Source organism: Furipterus horrens, unplaced genomic scaffold (assembly GCF_987537825.1).
Source record: "Furipterus horrens unplaced genomic scaffold, mFurHor1.1.pri manual_scaffold_3, whole genome shotgun sequence".
NCBI lineage: Eukaryota > Metazoa > Chordata > Mammalia > Chiroptera > Furipteridae > Furipterus > Furipterus horrens.
Window position 1 is genome coordinate 204,892,215 of NW_028327173.1, and position 13,716 is coordinate 204,905,930.

Consider the following 13,716-nt stretch of genomic DNA (forward strand, 5'->3'; position numbering starts at 1 on the left):
AATATTTTGTTTTGACAGAAGAGTCTACTTGGTTTTGAAACATTTATATGATAAAGGGGAAAATTAACCTTTTAATTTAATCTAAATTATTTTACTAATACTGTGTTAACATACAACTTTATCCGCTTCAAGGCATTTTTTTAAAGAAAACAAGAGGAAGAAAAAGTAGTTCATTTGATTGCTTAAAACTTCTGAAGCAATACTAGTACATGCATGCATTTGAATCCCGGCTCTGCATTTACCTGCTCTGTGACTTCAGTGTCTCTGAATTTTAGTATTCTTGTCTTTTAGGAGGGATAGTTATGTGCTTATCCCATTGTATTGAATGAGATAATACATTTAAAGTACTTAGCTCATAGTGGGATGATCAAAGTAGTAGATACAGTCATTCAATATTTACTAAATGCTAATGGGATTGAATGCAATGTTTAATACAGTTTTTTCTGATTTTTGATTTAGCATTAACTTGGGGGGTCTACAAACCTGGGGTATACAATAGGATTTTTCTCTTTTGTATTTACTAAACAAGTTATGGGTGTAAAGAAACTTGACATGGACTTTGTCTGATTCTGTCACATGTAGTTTCATGTAGGAAAAGTTAAACTTATGGTAACTTTTTTTTTTGTTTCTAGAACTGGGCCAAGGAAAAAGTTATTGGAATAGACTTCGATTTTTAGATACCTGTGAATTTATTATAGAGATCTTTTCCAAATCATTTTTCTGCAAATATTTCTTTCTACCTGCTATTGAACTGACACATGATCCAGTAGCAAATGTGAGGTATGGTTATCAATCCAAGAAAATATTTGAATAAATGACATTTTAATGTATCTGCTATAATGAATATATGCAAAATCTTTTTCTTAGTCAATTAAAAAATCAAGTAAAGAATTTGTATTTGCTTTGAAATTCTTAGTGGTCTTAATTGATGAGCTTCAGTCAGACTTAGAAGCACAATCTTTTCACACTGTCTTGAGTCTTATTTATTGGGTTGAGAGGGCAGTAAGTCAGAGCCAAGCTGGCAGACTTCTCTGGCCACTTGGGCACACACACATTGGCACCAAGAGATGACTGAGTAGATAGGCTTAACTTATTTATTTCCTAAGACTAAAGAAAAAATAGTTTAGTGTTGAATTGGACAGAATCTGTCCACTTTTAGTGCCCCATTTATTCATAGACATAGGGCTGCTTTGAAGTCTTTTTCTTGCCTTTCCCAGTGTTCAGCTGTCTTACATTTTTGCAGTTCAGTAGATGTTAATTGCAGTTGGCTAATTAACTGTTCGATTAGATGGAGCAGGCCTGGAAATGGCTTGCTTGGAAATTGAAAAGAAAAAGAAGAAATATTTTTTGCCTTTTTTTCCCTCCCCAAATCAGCATGTTATTTCTTCTTTTACCAGTTTAAGAGAATACTTCAGTGGCATTTAGTCGATTACATAATGAGTTGAAGATAATTTTAATTCCTCAGCTATTAGATTTCTGTATTCTGTGCTCATGTCTCTGTTCTGAACTTGAGTTGTGACTCTAGAAAAGCGACTTTCAATGTGATGAATTATCACATACCAAGCAGTTGACAAAAATTATTTGAAAGGAAATGGAGTCATCTCTGTTCTGGGCAGTGTGAACTAATAACATAATATTGGCTCTAAGAGGAAGCAGCCTGCCAATGCAAAAACCAAAGGAAGATTAATTGAATATGGCTCTATGAATTTTGATGATTTTTTGGGTAAGCGCTCATTGGATAGCAGATGTTTTGGTTCCGACTTTCTGTCTAGGCAGCTGCCAGTCCCCAAAAATGGGTCAAGCAACACCGTATCCTGACTGGCTTTTGGGTACAAAAGCCTTTGCTCAGTGCTTTCGAGAAGGGCAGAAGAAGAGAAGCTGACGCAAACAAGGCTGGAGGATCATACAGGCTGGGAGGAGGGTTTCTGAAGCCACTGCCTGAGCTGATCTCCAGTTCTTCCCTTGCTGCGTGTCTGTGGGCGCATTATAAAGCCTCCCTGAGCATCTGAGAAATAAACCAGAGATATTGTACATAAAGAGTGCAGTTTCCAGGAGGGTGTCGTTCCAAATCCCAAAATATTTATGATTCCATGGGCCTAAGATTCTCATAAAGTCGTTACTATAGTTTGTATAGCTTCTGCTGGATATATGTTTTCTAGACCTGATCTGGGTTATAAAGAATGAAGTATGCATAGATGTTGTTTTTGTTTTCTGTTAAGTGTTTAAAATTTAAATTCACTGAGTCTAGACAGTATCAAAGCTGTAAAAATATTATTGGGACTCAAAGAAGCCTCCTCCTGAATTGTGAAAAGTGAAAAAAAGATTATCTTTGGGGGACTGGGGCCCCTTAATTAGAGAATGCATCAGAGGCTTAGCAGTGTCCGTGGAGAGCTCTGAATGAGTTTGAGACCATCATAGCTATTTACCGAGCTGAAAATTCTAGAGGAGGAGCTTCTTTCTTTTTGGCTGAATAAAAAGCAAATTCTGTTGTATGAGGAGAATCCTTAAGGGAAGGCTCAGCTGACAAAAGCATCCTGAAACCTGTAGGCACGGGACTTAGCTGTCACGGGGTTTGGCACAGAAATAAAAACAATGATGTCTGGAGAGCACCCAGGTGGATAAGTGAAAACAGCAGCCGTGAAATAGACAACCGCCCAGCACCCCTCTCTAAAACTAGCTCCCGCAAAGCAGTAGTGTGTTTGCGCTTAGCCAAGCAGAACATTCCTCCAAACCGCCGCTTCTTAGGCAGGTTTTCTGAACATTCCTGCGTTGTCCCTCCCCTCCTGGCAGTCTTCGGTTTGCTGATTGCTTCCTTCTCAGCTCAGCCTAGACTGCGGCTGTGCCCTGGGCTCTGTCCTTTTCTCTCTTCTTCTCGGATCGCACCCCTGGCTTGCACGTCCTGCGTTTGCTCAAGATTCCTGACTCCGTACCTCCAGCACGGACATCCGCCCTGAGCAGAAGGCGCATTGAGCCAACTGTCCACTTAGCATTTCTAATGGGCGCCTCTGACCTAATCTGTCCCCAAGTACCCCGCATCTCTCCTGAGGTCTTCTCCGTGGAGTGAGGAACCATTTCACCTTTCCTCTTGCTCAGGTCAGACCCTTAACTCCTTTCTGCTGTTCCACCTCCAGTCTCTCAGCATGTGCTGCTGCTTGTGAGTCCAGCTGCTACCCACTGCCTAGACGGCGACCGTCGGGTTCAGACCGCCATCATTCTTGCCTGGGTTACCGAGAGAGCCTCCCCTGTTGTTCCCTTTCTTCTGTCCTGACCACCTGCAGCCTAATCCCAACACAATGGCCAGGTGATACTTGCCAAGCGGTTAGGTCAGATCCTTTCTCTCCTCTGCTCAAACCTCAGTGCCTCCTCACCGCCCGTAAACGGAAGCCCGTCTGCTACTGCTTACTGCTCAGGGATCTGCTGGTCTCGCGTGTGCCGCGTGTCTCCCCACGGCAGCCAGTTCCCCATTCGGTACCCTCCCCTCTAGGGCGCCGGCAGTTCCTGTGGCCGCTGCCTGTGATGGTCAGATACGCGGGTGGCCTGTTACCTCTTTTTCTTTAGGGCCTTTGCCTCAGGGTCATCTTTTCAGTGAAACCTTCACCGAAAGCCTCTCTCACAACCTGTTAAAGATCGTAACGCCCCCTCCTGTGGGGCTCCCTCTCCTTTCCCCGTGTTGTTGTCCTTTACAGCACCTGCCACCACCTAACGCGCATTTTACTTGGTTTACTCTCTCTCCCTGTCCCCGTGCTAGTCTGTGAGCTCCGTGACAGCAGAGGGTTTTCTTGCTTTTATTTACCGTTGTATCTTAGCACCCGGAATGATGAATGCTTGACCATCGTGGGCCTTCTGTCAGCATTTGTCGCATAGTAGATGACCTCTCAGGCTAGCTACAGCGTGAATATTCTTTCAGTTTTATGTTACTGTTATCAGTTATTAAACTTAAGTCATAATTTAGTCAAAAGTAAATAGTATTTAATTTATTATAGGATGAAACTTTGCTACCTGTTGCCCAAAGTGAAATCTACTCTGAAGATCCCTGCAGATAAGCATCTACTTCAGCAGTTAGAAATGTGTGTGAGAAAACTTCTGTGTCAGGAAAAAGATAAAGATGTTCTGGCTATTGTGAAAAGAGTAAGTATCATGCTTTTCACAACATCTGCACTGCCTGCATTAAAGTCGTCTTAATTGTATCGTCACTATTTTAGCTTGATGGGGTGGCACTGTGTCACAGTGTTTTATCCTTGCTGAGTAATAAGAAGTAGTAACTGATTTGGTGGCTGATGTGTCCTACAATCAGCTTTGGAAACACTTAGACATTAAACTTTCATTGCTAGTAATACAAGCTCCACAAGAGAGAGCTTGGCACCTTTTAGGTGCTCAGTAAATACTGTTCAACTAATAGTGAACACTGGAGTCCTCGGACTTTATTTACAAGCAATTATAATCTGGGAAAGCTTTGTTGGTAAAATTGGGAAAGTCACATTGGATAGAAAGTTAGCCAGGGAAGGGCCCTCTGAGTTAATTCAGTGTCTACTTGACTTTAAAGAAGGTCTAGACCTAGAAGTATAAAGAGTCAGCTCGAGATCATATCAGTCAGTGATGGAAATAAGACTAGAGTATAGGTCTCTTACCCTGAGTGCATTCTTTTTTCAATAATGTAACATCACGTCTAATGGTTTTTGTTTTATTTTGTTTTGTTTTAGTATGTGATCTTATGATAGGGATTGTTTGGGAATGTTGGGAAACTAAAACAGTAAAAATTTCAGTTTGTGATGTCAAACCTTCAAATACTTTAGTCTTCAAGAACTCTTTTTGCTCAATATGTGAGCATAAATAATGTTTTTATAAGATTAAGTCCAATTAAAGTAGTTGCTTTTATGAATCTGGATGTAAACTTCAGGACACATAGTTTTTGAGAATTTAATTGTAGTGCGAGGGATTAATTTATTAATGTCTTAAATAGCAGTATTGATCTGAGAAAAGAAAAGAAGAATTCTTTGTTTATTTCCCCTAGAAATCATTGCCACATGTTGCATGCGGAACTTTTTAATAAAGTGATTTGATAACTTAGTATTAATTAGTATAATTTTATTTTACTGAAATGTGAATTTTTTTTTCATCAACTGAAATAACCAGAAATACCCAGAGTCTGGGCCTGCATCTAAACTTTAAAAACATATACATTATACACACACACACACACGCATATATATATGTATACATACACACACATACATTAATATCTACCAGATGCTTCTGATTTCACAAGTAATTATAAAGGTTTAGACAATGAAGTTAACATGTCAAAATAATACACACAAGAGGGGTTATTTACTTTTTTGAAAGAATTTAGTAGCTTGAGATAATATAAGCAAGCCCCATAAATAGATACAGAAATGCTATAATTAAATTAATGGGTTACTAACCTACCATGGATTATTCTGGAGTACAGCTCTTATTTTAAGTACAAAGGCAATCTTTCCCATGAAAATTTCATGGTACAGTGTGTCATACTGAGGTGCTGATATGGGAACTTTTGAGAGAGGCTACACAAAGCTCCTGGATAAAAGTGTAATTGCTGACTCTAGTCAGTTTTGTAAGATGGGACGTAATTTCATTTAAAAGGGATGTGTCATGGCATAAATTTTCAAAATTTTATAAATTTCAGCATAAAAATAAAGCTTTAAATAAATACCATGTTTGCGGTGGATAGCTCTGGCATATGACTATATAGAGGTACTTTCCTTTGGCCATTTGAGTTATTTTTTGTAGAGAAGTACTATGCTCTGTCGAGACAGAACCGGGTGCAGATGGACCATTGTTGGACTGAAATCATCTGTTCCAGACTAATGTATTTGGAACAACCAATGCTAAATTGAGAGAATGCTTTGAGAATAAAGCCTTTTCTACTGGGTAGAGTGTCATGCATCAGAAGTTTCTGTGGAAAGGAAAGGAACTAAGAATTTTAAGCCAAATGATTGATTGCTTCATATGTATTTAGCTAAAAGATTTTTTTAATTAAAAATTTTACTGTGTTTCTGAAAATTCAGAAGAGAAGCATTGGGAGTTTCTAGAAATTAGTTAAATTGCATGTTTAGTATTTAAAATATTCCTCTAGACTCGCTCTTCTTCAAGATAAAAACTTTAAAAAGTTTAAATAGATCCCCGCATTAACATAGAGAAGTTTATTAAAAATAAAATATAGTATTGGGAAGAACTTTAAAAGTTTTCTAATTTAACGGAAAAGAGTCTTTTTGAGAAATTATGGTTGTTTTAATTACTGTTGAATAACTTAAAATACATTTTTTTATAGACTGTGCTAGAGTTGGACAGAATGGAAATGTCTATGGATGCTGTAAGTACACTCTCTTTTCCTTATGTGGAAAGGGATACTTAAAAGTTGACATAGACTCATCATTGATATTTCACAATTTCATTTTAAATTTAAACTTAGTTTCAGAAAAAGTTTTATGAAAAAGATTTGTTGGATCAAGAGAAAGAAAGAGAAGAGCTACTTCTTTTGGAAATGGTATGTTGTTTTCACTTGCACAAACACATACTTTTTCTGACCAATATTACCTGTGCTTTGCTATTAAGCCTAATAACTTATTTCAGCTTTACACTACTTTTTTTCTTCCTAAGTGACTAAGTAAGAGTCTTGATCATTTGAAATCAGTTATTTTATGAATTGCAAGGAAAGCTATACTTGGGAGGCTTTAAAAAAATATTTTATTGAAGTATTACTGATACACAATTAACATTTTTAAGTGTACAATTTGATGAATTTTGACATGTGGACATATCTATGAAGCCATCACCACAATCAAAACACCAAACATTTTCATTCCCTTAAAGGGCTCCTCATGCCTCTTTATGGTTCACACCTTCTAGTCCAGCGCCCAGAAGCCACTGACCTCGTTTCTGTCACTACAAATTAGTTTGCACCTGGAACTTATATTATGTGGTCTTTTTTGTCATGCTTCTTTCCATCATCATCATTTATTTTGATATGAGGTTTAGAATCAGTTTGTGCATTTCTATAAAAAGCCTGCCAGAGTTTTTGTGAGGATTGTGTTAATTGGGATTGATCAATAGATCAATTTGGAGAAGTGCCATCTTAATATGGGTCTTCTAATCCATGAACGTTGTCTACCACTCCACTTATTTAGCCTTCTTTACTTTTGCTCATAGTGTTAAGTGTAGATTCAAGAAAGTCTTTTGTTAGATTTATTTCTAGGTACAATATATTGTTATTTGCATCATTATCAATGGAATTTTAATTTTTAATATTACTTTCTAGTTCAGGATTGAGAATAAGAGGCCTCTAAACATTTTTAGGACTGAATGATTTAAGCCTAAGAGAAAAATCAGGCAATAGAAAAAGACCCATAGATGATCCTGACACTGGAGTTGGCAGCCAAGGACTTGCAGATAACTGTGATTACCATGGCTGCAGGGCTCTATACATATAGTTTGTTCAGAACTTGATACATTTATTTCTTTTCTTGCTACTTATTCTATTGGGACGAAAGACTCCTGAATTTTTGTAATTTTTTTTATCCTCACCCAGAGGACTTTTTTTTTTTTTTCATTGCTTATAGAGAAAGAGGAAGAGAGAGGGAGGGAGGGATGGGGAAGAGAGAGAAAGAGAGCGAGAGAGAGAGAGAGAGAGAGAGAGAGAGAGAGAGAGAGAGAGAGAGAGAGAGAGAAAGAGAGAGAGAAACTTTGATGTGAGAGAGAAACCTCAATTTGTTGCCTCCTTGTATGGGCCTTGACTGGGGATCAAACCTACAACCTGGGTCTATGGGATGATGCTCTAATCAACTGAGCCACACCAGCTGGGGCTTGGCAATGTTTTATACCCGGATCTGTGAGGTGGTGTGGCTATATAGGTGTGCTCCTTTTTGGGAAAGTTCATTGAGCGTACACTTAGAATTTGTGCACTTTATGTATATTATACTTCAATAAAACATTTAAAAAATGTCCCAAAGACTATTTCCTTTTCTCTCAGTCATTTTAAAGAGAAACATTATTTTACTATTTACCAATCAGAAATGAAAATGACCAATAGTAACAAATATTTTGCTAATTAAAATTGGTAAATTCTTTCTAGAAAATAAAGGCTCATTACCGCAATGAGTTTAGACTCCTTTTTTTTTTTTTTTTTTTTTTTTTAGCTTAACAGATCCCCAAAGGCACAACTCTGTAGATATTAAAAGAACACATATCTGAAAGAAACTGGACTACTTTAGACACTAATTTGGAAAGTGTAAAACAAGTACCTCTTTTAGAAATTTTTGTGAACAATATTGGTATCTCTAAAGCTAGGAGTAATCTCATTAGAACATTTTTCTAAATCTCTTTATGCTGACCTTTAATGCTTAAGACCCTATTTTAACAATAGGAACAATTAGAGAAAGAGAAGCAACAAAATGATGGAAGGCCTCTGAGCGAGAAAACCTATGAAAAGAAACGTAAGTAGTTTTCTTATGTCTCCACCACTAAGCCACACACCTGATGTTCAGTCCTGGCATTCTGGAAGGCCATGTTGAGTTTATGAACGTTATATGAAAAGTTGCTTTTCTTTTACTTTTAAAAGTTGTTTTCAAAAACTGGCTGCTTGATGTCGTCTGGATGATAATAAATAAATAAATGATGAGAATCAGTGTGGGGCTTCAGATCCTTCCAAGGAAAGTGATAACAGCAATAAGATTGTGAAACTGATCACTGAGTAACTAAGATCGAAATAAGTAAATATGGAAGTAGCAATGTTTGGGAAAGCATGTGGCTTAGGGAGGGACAGTGTGTCATTTTCTGCTGTGTTGCCTTGGGTGTTTATGGAGAGTCCTAAGAACCCAGCAGAAATTACAGCACTTACAACAGAGCTTGTTTTAGGGAGAGACGCCAAGACCCCAACAAATCTGCCCAAGAGCGTCCCCGTTTCTGTTGCCGGTCCCTCTGCCAGCACCCCATCCACAGGTAAGAAACCACTTTCTGCGTTTACTTCTTTCCCTTTGTGAAAGTTAATTACAGGTAAAGTCACTCTCTTAGATGGGATATGGCATTCAAATTACTGTTTTTCTTTTGTTGTTGTTCGTTTTGGTAGTTCTTTAATGGGCAGTTGCGGTAAGAGGTACCCCAATTAGCGCAATCTGAGGAAAGGTAGCTAGACCCACCTGCGTTTTACTGAAAATGGTGGGAGCTGGGGAGGGAGTGGGGGTGGGACATCTAAAGATGAAGTGAACAGTTACATTTTCCTTCTGCTTGTTACTTTAGGCAAAGAAATCAAGAAATCCAAATTGATTCGAAGCCAGTCTATTAATAATCAAGCTTTTCATGCAAAATATGGCAACTTAGACAAGTGTGCTAGGTATGATCTGTCAGCTCTTCACATTTCAATTTTTATTTTATAGTCACACATCTTTGCATATCTGAACTACTTACATTACTATAAAATCAGGATTAACTTTGAGTGTTTTATTGTTAAATAATATTTAAGTTTTCTTCTGTAAAGACTTAAAAAATAGTCTTCCAATTTGCATAAGAATAGGTATCCTGGTATTTTAGGAAGACTACTGCCATGACTCAGAGAAGGAAAACTCTGACTCCAAAAAACCTCCGCTGCCTTGCGGCATACCTCTTCAGGGGAAAGGCTAAGGGAGTAAACCCCGACAGAAAATCCGGAGCCGGAGTCCCTAAGGCGGTTTGACGTTGTAGTCAACACCGGCAACTCCTGCGGCGCACCTGAACCCAAGCTGTATCGACTCCGTCTTTCCCTTGGACCCTTCAGCTGCGAAGAGAGGGGGGGTCTGCTGCATGGGCAACAGCAGACCCTCCATATTACCCTGCCCAGGCTCTGTAGCTTCAGCGTCATCACAAGATGTCGATTCAACACGGGAGGAGACAGATACCATGTCACTCCCGAGTCGGACTGCACAGCCATTCTCGGCGGTGCAGATAGACTCTTAAGAAGCTACACCATCGTCTCTCGAGACGGACGGCTGCCGACGACGACGACTGCCATGACAATATATAATAGTCTCATAGAACCTATGTATTGTTTTATGACGAAGGTGGTGCTGTATCACATGTGCTACTCAACTTTTATGTGGGCATGGACATGCCCCATCTGCTAAATGGATGTGGATATCTATTTGCTATTAATATTGTTTCTGTCTAAAAAGAAGCCAGTGACATGTCTCTGGCAAAGTGAGCACAACAGAGTTCTGCTGACAATAAAAGAATGTCTAGTTAACCCTTTGGCTCAGCAGACAAAATTATAAACAGTTAAGATTCAGAGAGAATCAGAATAAATTAAATGAACATGATATTTTATATGTGTTATCGACATGTGGTGTAACAGCTGCATATCAACTGATCAGCAAGGTGATTTTAAGGAAACAAAAGTCTTTAAAAGTATTCATTTATCTATCAAGAAAAAATGTTATGGAAAATCTTGTTTAAGCTAGCTTATTCAGATTTTAAGCTATATTTTAGGACACTACCAATAGGTCTATGTAGAGTTCCTGGCCACTGGGTGATCTTCATTTGGGCAAAAGAGATTAGAACCAACGATAAGTTGTTTCCAAGAAAATTTCATCCCTATTACCCGCTGTGGCTGATCATCAAAAGACTTAACTGTTATTCTGACGCAGCAGAAGTTTAAGGGAACGCTTCTAAGTTATAGACAAAGTAACTGTGAGGCGTGGAAGAGGAGAAAAGAAATGAGAAATAAGAATACAAGCATGTTTCCCAAAAAGTAGGGAAAGCATTTAAAAAAATATTTAAAAAGACCAACTGCTGGATGCGTGGGGCTGAAACCAGTGTGTTCTTGTGTTTTAAACTTGATTCTGTTCTTTTTCTAGTAAGAGTTCTACAGCCGCATATACGACTTCTGCCTCAGCACTAGCAAAGACTTCTGTGATTTCACTAACTGGTAAGTTCTGAGCTCCTCAAAAAACTGTTGAATTTACTCAAATATGACTTTCTTTAAATGACCAATTTTTAAAATTTCTATCTAGAAATTTTACATTTTTCCTAATGTTTTCCCTAAATTTATATCTTTATTAAATACCTAAGAAATTAAACTTTTACCTAGCGGTTGAGAAAATACTTGACTCTACTATTTTGTTCTCGGTGTCTCAAGACTCAGAGTTTAATACTTTTAAAAGAAGAAAAAGACAAAATAATAGGATTGGTTTTACATAGTTTGAGACCTGCTGAGGCACAGACTAAAATTTTGGTAGTAATCTTTATGTTAGTTGAAAACATTAGGGCTTAACTATGGGTAATACGCAGTTAAACATTTGCAATATTATATATTTGAAACTATAACCAGGGGTCAGAAAGGAAATTTTAATGTATTGATTATGCTGTTACAGTTGTCCCAAATTTTCCCCCTTTGCCCCCTCCACTTGGTACCCACACTCCCTCCAGCAGTCTCCGTCCCCACCCCCAGTTCCTGTCCATGGGTTGTGCATATAAGTTCTTTGGCTTCACCCTTTCCTATATTATTCTTAACTTCCCCCTGTCTATTTTGTACCGACCGATTATGCTTCTTAGTCCCTGCACCATTTCCCCATTTCTCCCCCTTCCCCCTCCCAGCTGATAATCCTCCAAATCATCCCCGTACCTATGATTCTGTTCTTGTTCTGGTCGTTTGCTTAGTTTTTTTTTTTTTTTTAAGGTTCAGTTGTTGATAGTTGTGAATTTATTGCCCTTTTAATGTTCATAGTTTTGATCTTCTTGTTTTTCTTATTTAATTCCCTGTGACATTTCATATAATAATGGCTTGGTGATGATGAACTCCTTTAGCCTTACCTTGTCTGGGAAGCACTTCATCTGCCCTTTAATTCTAAATGATACCTTTGCTGGATAGAGTAAAAGTTAAAACTGTGGCATTTCTGAAGAAAATACAGACAGAAGTCTTTATAATTTTGGAATAGACAAAAATGTCTCCAAACCATAAAATAAAAAATTAACGTTAGACTTCATCAAAATTTAAAACTTCTGTGCTTTGATATGTCATAAAAAATAAATGGCAGTTCATAGAGTAGGAGAAAATATTCATATTACATATGCCTGACAGAAGACTTGTATCCAGAATATACAAAGAAATCTTTAAAACGAATCAGTCCACTAATTTTAAAATGATAAAAAAATTTGAACATAGATTTCACAAAAGAAGATACACAAAGAAGTACATGAAGAGATGGTTATCAATAATCATCAGAGAAATGCAAATTAAAAGCAGTGAGAGAAGAACAAGAGGAGATCCCGCTTCACGTCCACTAGACTGTCTGGGTGAAAAAGGCGCCCAAGGCCAAGTGTGTGTGAGGACGGGGAGCAGCTCTCTAGAACTCTCCTCCACCGCGCCTGGAAATCCAAGCAGGGCAGCTACTTCGGGCACACTGTGGCCGTTTCTACTGAAGTTAAAAATACACTTACCGTGTGACCCCGCAGTTCTGCTCCTGGGCTTTTACGGAAGAGAAATTAAAACCTCCATCTGTACACCCACTTGTACATGATTGTTCATAGCGGCTTCATTCGTAATAGTCGAAAACTGGCAACAGCCCAAACGTCCGTCCATAGGAGAGCGGACGAACGGGTCTGACGCAGCGTCCGTGGGATGCCAGTCAGCGTAAGAAGGGGGTGCAGTATCAGCACACAGAGCAACGCCGATGAACCCCAGCAGGATTGTGCTGAACGGAGGAAGCCAGACCAAAAAAAAGTGCATATCATACGACTCCATTTAGCTAACATTCTAGAAAATGCATACTAATCTAGTGACAGGAGGCACGTCTGTGGCCGCCCGCAGCTGCGGAACGGAGGGAGGGCTTACAGGGAGGCTGGCAGCAGCGTTTGGGAGTGACGGGGGTGCTAATGCTTGATTGTGGGGACGGGTTCGTCAGTGCAGACACATGTCCAAACCTTAAACCCATGCGGTTTACTGTATGTAAGTTATACCCTGATGAATTGATTTAAAAAGAAAAGATGTCAGCCACCGGTGACCTTTCTTGCTCAGGTGCCCAGCTTAGCCTGGGCACTGTGTCTGACCATGCGCGGGTCCCTTTCAGACGACTCCTTCCGGACGCGCAACGCCAGCAGCCTCCCCGCAGCCTTCTCCCCCGGCGCGCCCCTGCCCGGCACCTCCCGCGGGGCGGGCAGCTCGGCCGACCCCAAGAGCAGTGCCGCTAAAGACACGCAGCCACGGAAGGCCCCCTTGTAAGTAACCCGGTGGTGAGCTGCCGAGTGTGTTATCCCGCTCTTTCCTCAGTGCGCCTCCCTCCCGCCGCATTTCCAAAGAGCAGAAAATGTCTGTAAGGAGGGGATGTTCTAAATTAAAGGGGATTATGAGCGTGTGCGCGCCTTATGGTAATACTTCATATAAGATAATCTGTATCAGCAAAGACACGGCAACCTTAGGGAATCAACACGAAACTTCAAATGGCTCCCACTAACATCTGAGATTTTTAAATTTTTCGGTGATTTGTCTGCATTCAGGGACTTTATTTGAGAAGGCACTGGGTATCACTGCATCCCTTTGAAGAGCTAGCTTAAGTGGACAGTGTTTCCTCGCCCAGTGCTCAGAGACATGGGCGCAGCTGCTTCCGCTTAAGACATCTAACTGGAGCATAGCATCCAGAGGTGTAGGTCAGTGAGCTGGAGGTTTCTACACGCTGTACTTGTCCTTAAAGTTGAGGTTATAAAGGGCCTCTC

At 39.4% G+C, this 13,716-nt stretch overlaps 1 protein-coding gene across 1 annotated transcript in view; it reads left to right on the forward strand.

Annotated features, from left to right (window-relative positions):
- The window catches only part of LOC150017217 (serine/threonine-protein phosphatase 4 regulatory subunit 4), a 28,370-nt gene extending 14,924 nt beyond the window's left edge, over nt 1–13,446 (forward strand). Inside the window, exons 10-18 of the mRNA XM_090272131.1 lie at nt 633–780; nt 3,984–4,128; nt 6,311–6,352; nt 6,452–6,526; nt 8,402–8,471; nt 8,893–8,976; nt 9,274–9,367; nt 10,863–10,933; nt 13,074–13,446. Coding sequence (XP_090128257.1) covers nt 633–780; nt 3,984–4,128; nt 6,311–6,352; nt 6,452–6,526; nt 8,402–8,471; nt 8,893–8,976; nt 9,274–9,367; nt 10,863–10,933; nt 13,074–13,225 — 881 coding nt within the window. The 3' untranslated portion in view covers nt 13,226–13,446. The remainder of the gene's footprint in view (nt 1–632; nt 781–3,983; nt 4,129–6,310; nt 6,353–6,451; nt 6,527–8,401; nt 8,472–8,892; nt 8,977–9,273; nt 9,368–10,862; nt 10,934–13,073) is intronic.
- Nucleotides 13,447–13,716: the final 270 nt, after the last annotated feature.